This window comes from Apus apus, chromosome 6 (assembly GCF_020740795.1).
Source record: "Apus apus isolate bApuApu2 chromosome 6, bApuApu2.pri.cur, whole genome shotgun sequence".
Lineage (NCBI taxonomy): Eukaryota > Metazoa > Chordata > Aves > Apodiformes > Apodidae > Apus > Apus apus.
In genome coordinates this window covers 25,757,448-25,771,844 of record NC_067287.1, presented here as the reverse complement: position 1 = coordinate 25,771,844, position 14,397 = coordinate 25,757,448, and the positions used below count along the sequence as shown (strand labels likewise).

The window sequence follows — 14,397 nt, the reverse complement described above, 5'->3', positions numbered from 1 at the left end:
CTCCACCAGTCCTGAGCATGCCTAGGACACAGATGCACACTTCTAGTTACATCAGTGTCAGCACTAAAGGCAAGCTAGGCTATACTTTGATCAAAGATAACTTTGGCTGTGTCCGCTGATGGGAGCCTTGGCACACACAGCTATTACTGGTGGTGGGAGCTACAAGTGCCCTGCCCAAGAGCTTTCTGAAGCAGCTGGTATATACTGTGAACCAGAAAATCATGTACTCTTTTCTGTTGCAGGCTGAGTGCCTGCTGGCCTTCAGCACTTGCTTTTTTAGGGTCTGCTGGTGTCTAACTTTGAAGGCTATTGATATTAAATGTTTAAGGGAGTGGTGAGGAAAACAAGAGTTCATATTAGTAGTACAGGGGAAGGGAATGTGCCTCCTTGGAAGCAGGGAAAGAGATTTTCTTTCTCTAAAGCAAAGCAGAGAGAGGGACACTTCTTACAACCACCCTTGCTGCTGCTTCTTCCAACACAGAGACAAAGCATTCCTTTCTCTCATCAGCACTTCAGTAACATCCATCAGTTCATGAGGATAGATTTGGTCTTGCTGTACTCTGCAGAGTCCTCCAGGAGATGGAAACTTGGTTAGTACAGAGGGAAAGCAGTGTAATCTGCAGTCAGGTAAATGCTACTACATTGTTTATACTTAAGCTATACTTTTAAGTCATTAAAACAAATAAAAGGTATAAGATGTAAAAATGCCCCTTTATTTTGTTCAGTTCACTGAAAGGTAGTAAACCTTCTCTGGTACTCTAACTCAGGAAGCTAGATAGGAGCTAATTAATAAGAGGGAAGCTCAGACATGCTGTTGTAGTACAACCTGCCTGTGGCACAGTAATTTGAACTACTGTGTCAGAAGCTAAGCAGGAACATAGATCTCTAGAGGTTCCTTCTATGGGACAGCAACAGGACTTCTTCAGCTGCACTTCTTACACACTTACGTTAGTAACAGAACAGCAGACTACTGTGTTCATTCACATTGCAGGCACAGTGGCAGATGCTAGTGCTTGTAGAGCTGCTTTTCAAACATGCTCATCCCAAAGCAAATGATCTAGTTGATCTAATTTAACATTGTATTTCTATCCTAACCAACACTTGCAGCTAGCCAGCTGCTGGGTGAGAATTTGTCTCCTGTATAATCAGGTTCTGGTCTTTGTTGGGTGGTGATGTATCAGTTCATCTTAGTCCAAAATAAAATTTCAATGGAAGCAATCCTTTTACATTCTTGTGCACTACCTAATGCTTACCACCACTCTACAGATCACATATTGCCATAGGCCAGGACAAATGGAATTTATATCACATTCTAACAGCCTGTCCCAGTACATACTGTCTCTCTGAGGCACAATTTCCCCACATCTGCTAATCACAAAGGAAGGAGAGACACAAAGAAGGTTAGTTGTATTTTATTTTAGTCTGAACTAAAATATTATTTAAAAAAAGAAAAAACAAAACAAAACCATGGATGGAATAGTTTTTCACAGTCATAATCTGACTTGCTGTATCACAACAGGACAGGTAAGTAACAGCCTAGATACCTAGAGAAATTTTGCACCCTGATGAATTGTGGGGTGGGAAAGAGGTAATAATTCCTATACTTCACATCCAGTCAGGAGTATAACTAAATGCATGGCCTGCATTTAGACACTGCAGCATGGCTTTGTTAGGCTCTTAGCCTATAGTGTTTGTTTCCAGCATTTACTAAGTGCTTCTTCTCAAATACTACAGTTCTGACTGTAGCAACAGGACCAAATCCCTTAGTATCAGGATATCTGGTTGGCACTAAAAAGATAAGTAAGAGAGAGGCTGCAGTAGAGCTTGCATAGCCCTATGAGCTCACTTCTACTCAATAGACAGTACTGGAAAGATGAGGACAGTTCTGATGTCTAAAAATCTGTTGGACAGTAAGTCACTGCTGGTTTGACCAGAGTTGTGATAAAGACTGGCTTTCAGTCTGAGAGAAAAAGAGAAAAAAAGAAACAGATTGTGAAGTCATGGAGAGAAACCTTAGGTCTGCTATGAATGACATAAGGAATCCAGACCCACACCGAGTTTAAATACTATCACAGTCAGCTGCTTAGCAAAAGTAAGGCCTAGTCCTGCAGCTCAATGGGTTTAAGAAGACATGGTCTTTGAAAGATTTACAAAAGAGTACACGTTCATTTTTGTCTATTATTTGAAATGTTACACAGGGTGTGATACAGTGCCACTTACACTCTGGTGTAAGGGGAGACCTTTTGTTAGTGGAGCTGGAGCAGAACCTGTGCTTTAAAGTTTGCGCATAGATGCCAGCTTCCCCTTCAAGTTTTCAGCAAGCTTGTCCATGAACTCAAAGGTGTTCAGGTAGTCAGAGCGTGTGACACTGAGGGGGGAAACAAAACAAGACATGTTAGTTGTAAAGCCATTCAAATGCTCAAAGCAAGGAAAGACTGTTCAAAGAACTCCAAGTCTTGTCTCCAAAACCAAAAGTTATCTCCTACTTATCAGACTGATATTTTTTGCCAAAAGGCTCCAGAGAAGAGGTAGCCAGGTAGTATTTTGCAGTGAGGTACATCTCTATCCTAATAAAAAGACAGGGCAGGATCTGGCTAATGTAGCCAGCCTGTCATAAGTGAAGTCTTCTAATTTAATTTTTTTTCCCCATGCATGTGGTACAACAGCAGGGCCAGAGCAACCTAGACAGAACTACCTGGGGCAGGGAGTCAGATCTGTTTGTACACCACTGGATACAGGTAAGTCCTGTGAGCAGACTCCTTCACCCTACTTAAATAACTTTCCAGAAAATGCTGTTCACAAATGCCAAGTAAAACAGCCTCCTCCAAGCACAGCCGATTACTTCATACGCTTACTTAGGTAGGCCTTTGATACAGGCAGCAAGGTCCTTTGTCATGACGCCAGATTCAATGGTCTCAATGCAGACTTCTTCCAGGGCAGCTGCAAAATTCTTGAGGCTACTGTTGTTGTCCAGCTTAGCTCTGTGAGCTAGTCCTCTTGTCCATGCAAAGATGGAGGCTGAGAGAAAACACCAGATTACTCTGAACTTCTAGAACTCCCTGGACATTGTTATAAACTGTTATGTATAACAGTACATATTATAATATTAATAAAACTGAAGTAGGCAGAAAAAGATAGAAAATCTGCAATGGGAAAGAGAATACCTATCTCCATCTAGAAATCTTTGCATTTTGTGCAGCTCTAAAGAAAAGCAAACCCTAGGAACTATTAATTGTCTCAAGCAATCTCTTTGTGCATGCCATTTGATCTTACTTTGCTCCTGTCCAAGTTGGAAAGAACAAGCAGTGGTAGAATTCTGTGGTTACACATAAAGTTGTTCTTATGATGGAAAGATGTGACTTCTTCCTGGTATTGTATTACACTTTGGTCCCTATGCAATTGCAGAACATTCTTTCCGGGGTGGATGGGTCTTTTGGAGCATCAAGAAGGGAATTAAAATAAAGAACAACCAACCTAAACCCGATGGGTTTATAACTGCAACAGCCTTCATTTGCTGAACACTGAGAGCATGTCTCAAAGCCTAGGTTAGGTCTAGCTTATTGCTCACACTCCCTCCATTCCAGCCTGCTTTTGCTCCAGGTGGCAGCCGTCTCCATGAAAGAAAAATGCATTAAGAACTACCAGTTTCAACACTCAGTGGTGCAATTCTCTACAGAAAGGATGCAAATCTTCTTACTCCAAACCTGTTTTTTTGTGTGTAGAGATCACTGAAGGGCAGTGAAAAGCAGCTCACCAATGGGGTTAGTGGAGGTTTCCTGGCCTTTCTGGTGCATGCGGTAGTGACGAGTAACTGTGCCATGAGCAGCTTCTGCTTCAACAGTCTTGCCATCAGGGCAGATCAGCACACTTGTCATCATCCCCAGAGAGCCATAGCCTACGAAATACACCATTTAAAGAATTCAGTGTCTCCTTCGGACAGCCCCTTTGAATTCCCCTTAATTCCCTCATCCTACAATCCCCTGACATCCTCCCAGCCTTGATGGGAGTGCTCCTGAACAGCAATGCTGCTGCTGCTGCAACTAACCAGCTAGTCCTAACCTGTCGAAACAACACTGTCTGAACAGAAAGTGCTGCTGAGCCATGATACAGATATGCATACATTCTGCACCATTTCAAGAAAATTAATGTTCTCACCTAACTTGCTGGACAGATTTTTAATAAAAAGGTGCAGTATGAGAACAAAGAATCCTGAATTAGCCATGTTGGGTTGCCAATCACTATCTTCCCCACATGGCAATAGGAAACAAACCTACTTCATACCAAAAGCATCCGCTCTAGTGAAAGGAACCATGAGCTGGCAAAACTGGACATTGACAGGATTTCTAACCCTGTAAATTTCAGAGATCTGTGTCTTTGAAAGCTGCTTTGTTCAGTAGTCCAACACACATCCTTGTTCTGCGGGAGGCAGATAACTGGCATTATTTTAGAAAGAGCATATCACATAAAGCCAAACATCTTGCCCTGTGGGTTTCTGTATCCAGATTTGTTCTGTCACCAGGCAACTTTGTTAGACAGGATTTTAATCAAGCACTACAAGTATGTAAAGTTTAATATCTCAATCTCTCTCTTTACACCTGACAGGCAGCTTTAGATCCTGCAGGTTTCCTTACCTATCTGTAGAGCACCTGCCAGTACACTCACTTCGAGTCAGTTCAACTCAAGCTGTCAGTGACAGAATCCCAGCTGTATGGGTACCTTCCACTAGAATGGAAGGTCCATCAGTTATTATGTTGGTAGAAACTGCCATCTGGTAATGTGCAACTACACAATCTACATTCAAAGGATTTTCTTGTAAAAGGAAAATCAAATAGTCTTTGCCTGCCTGGTATCTCCATGACTGGCCACAGGTCCGAAATTTAAGTTTTGAGACCCAACACCACCTCCTGGAACATTACAGAAGATATGGTCACAAGAGACTACAACTGAGCTTGCTTCAGTGTAGCAGAGGACACATCTCATACCTTGTGCAACAGAGTCTGACTGCACATCCCCATCATAGTTCTTGCAGGCCCAAACAAATCCTCCTTCAGATTTCAGGGCCTGAGCAACCATGTCATCAATGAGCCTATGCTCATACCAGATCTTTTTGGCTTCAAACTGGGACTTGTATTCTCTGGAAAACAAAAAACAGAATACCTTATCAGTATGGATACATACAGGGATTGCAGAGTTTGTGCACACAGTTGTGCATAGTGAAGGATGTGCATCAAGATGAGTTAAAAGAAAAACAACCTTAACATAAATTTGCATCCTCTTTTTTTTTCCTTGCTTCTTTGCTAGGCTACTGCAAGTCTGCTTCAGAATCACAGAGGAGTCCACAGAGAATCTGGGACTCTGTCAGGAGAGATGAGCACCACAGCCACATTTAGCAGAGCTTTAAACATTGAATACTGTGTCCTGCAGAACAAAGGAAACTGACAGGGAAGGCACACAGCCTTCCCAAAGTGCTGCTGAGTGTCTGAAAAAGCCAAATTACCTGCAGCAGCTGATGAGGCTGGAATGTTCCTGCTGCAGACTAAAGCACTGTGGTAGGAAGTACACAATTATCCTAGTTACCTGTCATAGATTTCTTGGAAGATGTCTTTAAAGCGGCCGTCATATCTCTTCAGAATGGTGTTCTTGGTGCTCATGTAGAGGGGCCAGCCTTTAGACAGTGCCATTTGGAAGGAACTATGGGCAAAATCCTTGATAGACTGGTCAAGATTGTACATTCCCATGGCTACACCACCACAACCTGTTAGTAGAGGAAGAACCAATAGGAATCAACTAGATTTAGTTCTCATTAAAAACTTGACTCCCTGTAGCATTCTCTGGCAGGCTGGCTGGTGTTACCCCAGGTGCCTTGATACAGTGCTCAATTTAATGCTGGTTCTTTCAGGAAAAGATTCACTTTGCACTATCAGCTCAAAGCTCCAGCTTTGGAAGGTGGTTTTGTTTTAAAGCTAGGTACATCTTAATACCATGATCTAACATGCCTAAGAAGTTTCTTCCTAATCCAGCCTAAGCAGCAAAACTGTGACAGCAGTGAGTGTGCTTGAACTCCTTCTAGCCATATAGGTAATAGAGTATTTTTCTGCCAAAGCAGCAGGCAGCAGTTTAGAGCAAGGGGCTCAGTCAAAGCCAGAACTATGTTTGCTCCCAGCTTAAGTGTTTTGTACCTTCAGGCTCTGACTGCACTGCAGAACTAACTGCAGCACTGAGAGGCTGCTTTGCCTAGATCAGGTAAACAAGTCCCCACATGATTCCTGCATCCTTTCAGCATGTCCACCCTGCAGCTTTGTTTCATCTGCTCAGGCGCACTTCCACAAAGTTGTGGGTAGAACATATCAGTCACCTTGATGCAAGGGAAATTCCTGAGAAGGCTCTAAGGAACTATTAACACTCATGTGTCTTAGATTGTGTAACGCAGATGTGCTAGCAGCCAGAATGGAAGCGCCTTAAACTTACAGCCCAGATCATCTGGGGGGAAGCAGCATTCAGATTATAGGAGAAGCTGACTGTGAGTGAACGTAGGGTCTAGGGCTTTATGAAACAGCTTTGTAATCTTCAGAACACAGCTGTGTGTTTCTAGTAAAAAGTGGATACCATGTACTTAAGTCTGAGCACCTCACTACCATGACCTCGCTACTTTGTTGTATAGTACCTAACACCCTAGATTTTCTAACTTTTTTATTTTTATTTTTTTAAATACCCTTTCCCAGTATCTGTTTGTCCTTACTTCCAGATGGTTGTTATTACACGAGCATGCATGCAGAATGAAGAGAAGCCAGAGGAGGTTTATCTGCTTGCCAAGAGAGCAAGGTCATTTAAAGTTGATACTGGCAGGGAATGAAATTCCTGTTGTTACCAGCAAAAAACATGTTGTCCCCTGTCTCCCTTAATGAGTCAAGGGCAGAACAGGGTTTGATTAGCTACAGAGACTGTCCTCTGGAGCCACTATTTCATAGTTGTTAGATGACAGCTATTAAGTTTTAATTAAACACCTACTTGTGTATATATATAAAAAACAAAAATCTTGTTGCAATCATACAATCCTACTGCCTACTAAGATATCTTGATTCAGTGTCAAGGTTGAGCATATTTTTGTAGCAATAGGGACAAGCATCCTTCATGCATTGTGGAAATATGCTGGCACAACAGTTATCTGTGGGGAGAGGAGTTCCCCCAAAGCAAAAGCAATAATCTGTCATCTTTGCAATTCCTTGGTTTCTACTTGCTGGTGCAATGCAGAGCAGTGAATCAGAATGGCAGCTGGAACTGCCAGACATCACTACAGGCTCACCTGTCACCTACCAACTGAAAGCAGATTAGGACTGGCAGTGAAACAGGTGAGCTCCAGATGAAAGTCTGTGCAACATGAAATAGTAGTGGTTTTAGAGATTTAAGTTCCTGTGAAAGGCTGCCACAGAAATAAAGTGTTACAAAAGAGGGTCATATGGCAGTCTTACTACCTGTTTGCCAAGCCAACTGCATACAAACTAGGATTCTGTGGTTTACTTGGATATGTTAGTTTTTTGTAGCTAGAAAAAAACCAAACATTGCACACATACATATGTCACCCACAAAGGCTTCAAATCCTGAACCCTTTGATCACTGATAGGTAAGAGAGATGACTTGTGTGATGTTTTCCTGAATCCTGCCCCTAGAGAAGCACCCTGGGTTCTAGCAGTATGTGTATAATCGTTTTTATGCAACAAAGCCCAGCCATGTTAGGACTCCTCCTGAGCCTAGCAACATCTACAACCAGCACAGCATTACTGTTAGGGGGGACACCAATACCTTTGGGACTGCAACTGTTAACAAAGAACCTACAGTCAGGAGCATCCTTGTCAAATCTCCTTTCCGCCTTATAAAGAAAGTGTCAGTTCTCATTTCTTTTGAAAAAAAAAGACCGCTTACTAAAGAAGGTATACACCAGTGAGATAAACTAAAACCAAAGAGTTATATATGAATTATTCTCAAATATATCTCCCCTTAGGTCAAACCCTATTTAGATAGCAAGTTTTCCTCTATCAGAAAAAAAACCAAAACAAAACAGATACTGCTGCCAGAGTCATCATACAAGAAGCATGGCAGGTGGCCAGTCTAGTAGGACTGTGTTTGGTAAGCCTCCTCAATCCCAGAAAGATTTCAAGTAACTGTCAGTACCTTCCTAGATAAATGAAGAAGGCCCAGACCTTCCACTCAATTCTACCTCAAAGTCATATCTTACCATAAAAGAGATCTTACTGATACTTCAGGGTTAAATTAAACAAAAAATTATAAAATTTAATCACAACTTAGAGATAATACCTACTTTCAAAGTTATGCACCAGGTATGTGACTGGTTTGCCTCCGTCTCCTGGAGTGTAGGTCATCTCTACTTTTCCAGGTCCAGGTACCACAAAATCAGTTGCCCTGTACTGTTAAAACAAAGACAAAAAATTTGCCATGATCATTTTATATATCAGGACAGGACTATAAAAGACAACATGTACTTGGGAGGGCAGGGTGCAGAAAAGCATAAACAGTTGTACCAAACACCCTATTGAATACACCCTGTTTACTCAGCCATGTGGTCAGCAAAACTCTCTGGGCCAGGCCATCCAGCCAGTTTTTACCCAGTGAAGAGTACACTTGTCTATGCCATGATTCACCAGCTTCTTCAGGAGAATGCTGTGGGAGACAGTGTCAAAGGCCCTACCAAAGTCCAGGTAGACAATGTCCACAGCATTCACCTCATCCAAAAGGTGGGTCATAGAAAGAGATCACATTGGCCAAGCAAGACCTCCCTTTCATACACCCATGATGGCTGGCCCTGATGGCGTCTCATCTTCCCGACTGCCCTGAACAACACTATTTAAGGTTACATTTCTTTGACATTCATAATCCTTTTTCATGTAGTTTCCTTCCTGTTGAGGGAATCACTTCTGTGATCTGTTCTGAAATTACAGAAGTGTCTTGCTCATATGTCCTTTGCATGTTTTTATATTATTCGTTTCACTTTAATCTTATACTTTGGCAGAGTTTCAATCCTTCCCCCTTAATCCATTGTCTCCTGTTCTTATTGTGACCTTTTCAATTATTCAGTTCTGTTAAGGATGTTGAACCCCATTCTTTTCTAGTGTCAGGGCTCTACAATTATTTTCCTCTTGGAAATTTACTATTTTACCTTCCCACACCAAATAATCTTATGACTTGCCCTTGGTTTCCGGGTTTGCCCAACCATTTAGGCATTTGACTCTTCTAGAAGACTTTTTTTTTGTTGTTAGGCTGCTTTACAGCATATCATTACCCATGGAGAACAGTATCATTGGTTGTTGTCCTCTGGGCTGCCGAAAGGCCACTACACCAAGTGCCATACTAAGGCTTTCCATTACCTTGTACTTCCTCTGCCAGGAGAGCTCTCTCTGATAAAGGATGTTTTTCTACTTTAGTAGGGCTGCCTAATGTGCCCACTATGAATAACTCTGCAGGTAAGTTTAAGAAAACACCAACAAAACACTACACCCATGCACAGAAGGCAACTTTGCCCACTTCTAAAAACCACTCAATTGGATCTATTTTTGCTGCAAGCAACACTTGCCACCAGAAAGTCCTTCTGAGGAGTAAGAAGATGAGCAGTATAAAGGATATTTTCTAAAGACATTGTGGCTCTGTATAAGTCAGGACTAAGCCTGTTCAGGTAAAAAGAGGAGCAAGCACTGAAGTGACTCACCTGATCCCCATAAGCATGACGGCCGATGACAATGGGCTTCACCCATCCAGACACCAGCCGGGGAATGTTCTTGCAGATAATAGCCTCCCTGAAGACAGTGCCACCTAGGATGTTTCTAATTGTCCCATTGGGAGACTTCCACATCTGCTTCAACTTGAACTCCTCCACTCTTTTCTCATCAGGAGTGATGGTTGCACACTTTATGCCAACATTGTATTTCTTTATGGCTTCAGCAGCTTCCACAGTTACTTTATCATTTGTAGCATCACGATGCTCAATGCCCAAGTCATAGCTGTAACAAACCCATAAAGATGGTCAGAAGCACCCAGGACATTTGTGTCTAAGAGGAAAGAAAACAGACCCCACATGTGCCTGTGAGTGTAGTTCCAGCACTCTGCCATAACCGAAGTTAACCTTCTTCCAGTGCAAATGCTGCTGGTTCGGAAGAAGACACAGGCTCATATACTGATACTTCTGCTGCTGCTAGAAGGCTGGAGAAAGGAGAGCTTCAGTTAGTGGCTGAGGCTCTCTGCCAGCATGGGACAGAGCCAGTATCTCTTCTGCCTTCCCTTCTGAGCTTATGAAGCTACACTAGGCTTAAGAACTGCTTTGACAATGGACCCATAATCCTGCTCTGGCAGTAAAACTGCCAATATTTTCCTCAGTCAGAGGAAGCACGTTTCACACACTCACTGTTTTAACAGCTTTTGGAGAATGACGGGTGCCCAGTGTGGGACAGCCCTGAAGCACAGCCAGCTGTACATGAATCTAGCCATTGTACTGTCTCAGCCAGGGGTCTGCTTTCCCTTCTCCCACCCCTCTTTGAAAAGGGATGTTCTTCAGACTGTATGTATGTTTATGTTTGCTTGGTGTTCAACACCAGCAGACAGAAAGCCTGATGAAGGTGGCATACAAATGACTCCAGGAGTGGGTGAAAGGTCATACTTGCGAGTATAATAATGGCAGATACCAATAAAAGCCTCTGTCCACATGGATAGGAGCAATGCAGCTGGGTACTTCTCTAATAATTATAGCTAAGTGGCTAGAAAGGAAAGAGGTTATTTGTTCTGCTTGACCAGATGCTGTAGATAGCATGTCTCTTTTGCCACACCAGCTGCTAGTATTTGTTTTTTACCAGAAGTAAGCATAGAAGCACAACCTAGGCTCAGGGAATAATTGCAACAGTTAGTTCACATTGTCAGCAGAAAAGCTCAACCTTACAGACATCAGGGCAGAGCCTGTGCCCTACAACCATGCTTTTGTTCTTTGCGTACATCTTCCAACATAGACAGCAAGAAGCCATAAACTCACTCAGAGTCCACAGATGCTAGGCTTCAATTCAGGGAGTGGCTGAAACACCCCGTGTTTCTAATTGTTTAGGCTGCAGGAAGCCATCCAGACCTGCAGAGGTGCTGGAAAACCAAGATATGGGAGATAAAAACTGACTATGTCTGTGAGAGACCTTAGAAGCACAGTACAGAAAAAAGTTAACTCACAATTAAGCACTCATTGCTTACTGCTGTGAGGAACCCAAGAGGGGCTGCCAGACTTTGACAATACCTTCACCACAAGACCATGCTTTCCAGAGTACTTAGTGAGGCCCTTAGGCAAGTCAACCAGGGGAGTCTGCTGGGAACTTTACCAGTATAAAAAGGGCTAGTAGTAGTGTAGGAGGCACTATAGGGCTCTCAGTGGGAAGTGAAACATGATCAATGCCTAATGACACATGCAAATTGCAGTACAAAGCAGCCGTGTGTCATAAAGAGCCATTACCTGTGCAAATCCAGATCTACGTAAGGAAAAATCAGTTTTTCTTTAATCAGTTCCCAGATGACCCTTGTCATTTCATCGCCTTGCATCTCCACAACAGAGCCTCCATGGATTTTTTTAGACATCTTGAGCTGCAACAGACATAAACCCAACCTAAGTTAAACATCACCAATACATGTGTTCCTCATTTTTAAAACCAAACTAGAAGACAGGTACTAACATAGCATACAGGACAACTCTGCTAAAAATCCTGAAAATAGCCACAGTTTATCCTTGCTTTCATGCTAACCGGTATTTTTCTTAAAGCCCCAGCTCCTAGGGAGACCTATCCAAGGATAAAAACCAAGTTTAATATCTGAGATTAAAGGGTATGTGTTCTAAGGGCATGAGCTTTAACTATGGGCGTGTAAAAAATTTCAAAGCATGACCAAAACCTTTCCCTAATTTCACAGAAACAGATGAGCACTGTTTGTTTTCAGATTTCATGACTTCTAATCCAGTTGCCCATTTTTCCCCCTTTTTCAGAAAATTGGGAGTTAATGGATATTTTTTTAATGACAGCGCATAATATAACGTCAGCTTCTTTATTAGCTTCCTTCCCCAGCAAGTAAGGAAACAGGTACAGAAATTCAAGGACCACATCAAAAGTGCCTTCTCTTGGCAAGCTCTATTTCTGCTGTTAAAATAAATACTGGACAGATTTGTTTTCTGTATGGAACAGAGGTTTCCCAAGATATTTGTTCACAATGCCTCAAAAAAATAAACCTGAACTCTGCCCTTCTATTTGGACTTTGTTCTTTGACAAAACCCAAACCCACAAGCCACTGAACTGCTCTAACACAGTGCCCTGCTTCCTAACAGCCACAGTTTCTCGGTTCTCAGCTCTGATTATGCAAGAGCTATGACTTGGCAAGTTACTCTTCCCAAGACAGCCCTGTTCTTGAATGCAGCTGTCAGGATACCACAGAGAGATATGAAGCCCCCATGCCTGAGGCTGCAGTCTCACAGATACAGGGGTCCATGAATGACTTTACCCAGTGAGGGGTGCTACTACAGTCTGTTCATCCAGATGAAGTTATTCAGAGGTGTGATGGCCCCAGGATACAAGCACGTGGGGAGACTGCTCCCAGGTTCCGTTTTTTTTTTCTTTTTTTTTTTTTAAAGTAAAGTAAATTTTGTTCTATTTCCAAAATCCAATCTGGTAAACTTTTTTAGTCTGGGAAGAGAATAAACTTTTTAAGCTGTGTTCTAGTTATTGCACCAAGATTTTCCAAACCTCTTAAAGAAGAAAAAGTAAAATGAAGTTGTGAGTTACTGAGACTACTTACTATGAGCACATAAACTTGAAAAATTCACTATTTTGAGGCACTCCTACCCCAAATAAAGATAATACCTTGGTTTATATTAGGCCTCTCTGGTCCTCACCAAAAACCTGAGCTTCACATGACCACACCCTGTCTGAACTCAGTTTTTGGTCCCAATTTTAAATTCTGACTATCTAAATAAGGACTGTATCACACTCCTGTGGCATAGGCACAGGTTTACTATGCAGGAGACTTCAGTTTTGCTTTTGGCACTTACACAGTCTGAGAAACAGTCTCATTCATTTAAGCCAAAATGTACACACCCACCCACCATGGCTTGTTTTGTGGTTTTGCCACTACTTAAATAAGCAATAGATCTTGCAAAGCTGGCTTCAGACCTACACAGTGCTGCTGTGACAAGGGGAACACAAAAGGCATGAGATGCACCTCCACCAAGATACATCTCCATTGATAAGTGGAACCAGCAGCTTCTTAAACAATTCAGACTGCATCCTACATGTTTATCTGATCATGGTCTCAGTACTTCTTCCCTCCTCAAACACTGATGTCCCCAGCTCTCTATGCAGAGGCAGTACTGCCTATTCTGCAGGGCGAAGTCAACGTTCCTAGAGGTTCCTCTAGACAGCACATATTCCCTAGAGTTCAGCTCGCTCTGCCACTCTTCCTCTTTGATTTTATACTCCCCAGAACTGCCAGAAGTCAGCACTGACTTTCTCCTAGCCAAATCTTTAAATGCGTTTGACCCAAGCACTTAGCCAAGACAGCTTAGAAGAAACTTTGTGTATTTCCCAATACTCATCGTTCCTCAGGAAGGACTGAGGGCATACAGTCAATAATTAACTATTGCAACAACTCCTTAATTCAGGTTTAAGGAAGACCTCTTCAGACCGGGCACGCTCCCAAGGAGAGCGGTGCAGATCGTTGTCACTAACCGAGATCCTGCCCGCACTTGCTTTCCGGCTGCACCGCCCTCCATCCCCCGCCGGCAGCGCGATGCAGGCCGGCTCTCCCGGCACGGGCAGGATCTGCCGACCAGGCCGCGAACAGCAACCGGTGCCAGAACGGAGCCTGCGGTCCCGGCACCGGCACCAGCTGAGCCGGCACGGCAGCCCCGGGGGCTGTCCCGGGACACGAGGGGCCCTGAGCGCATCCGGCATCAGACTGACTATCAGAGACAACTGGATCGCGAGGGGACAAAGCCCAGCCCTGGGGCGAGGAGGCTGAGACCGGGGCGCGAGAGGCCCCTCAGCACCCGGGGCGTCTGAAGCGATACCCGGGCGGGACGGAGCGCCGGGGCGGGCGGCCTGCCGCCCAGCTCCCGCCCCGAACAGCCAGGAAACAGCCCTTCAATATAAAACCCTCCCAGGCCGCCCTTGCAGGGCGTGGGACGCCGCGCCCGGGAGGGTGAAGACAAAGGGCGCGGCCCAGCTCCATCCCGCCCCACCCGCGGAGCCCCGGGGCGCCGAGCCCCGTTACCTGCGCACGGCCCGGACCCGACACTCCCCGCGATGCGGGGCTCAGCGCTGCGCGGGGCCTTTTATGGGGCCGCGCCCCCAGCGCCTCCCGGCCCCGCCCGCCGCGCGC

General features: G+C 43.9%; 1 protein-coding gene across 1 annotated transcript; it reads right to left on the bottom strand.

Annotated features, from left to right (window-relative positions):
* Positions 1–1,396: 1,396 nt before the first annotated feature.
* On the bottom strand, positions 1,397–14,372 carry IDH1 (isocitrate dehydrogenase (NADP(+)) 1). The gene is made up of 9 exons (XM_051622902.1): positions 14,290–14,372; positions 11,492–11,619; positions 9,719–10,010; positions 8,318–8,423; positions 5,578–5,755; positions 4,983–5,134; positions 3,755–3,895; positions 2,856–3,018; positions 1,397–2,368 (listed from the first exon to the last, which is right to left on the bottom strand). The coding sequence occupies exons 2-9, from the start codon at positions 11,611–11,613 to the stop codon at positions 2,275–2,277; spliced, it is 1,248 nt and encodes a 415-aa protein (XP_051478862.1). The 5' UTR covers positions 11,614–11,619; positions 14,290–14,372; the 3' UTR covers positions 1,397–2,274.
* Between the last annotated feature and the right edge of the window lie 25 nt (positions 14,373–14,397).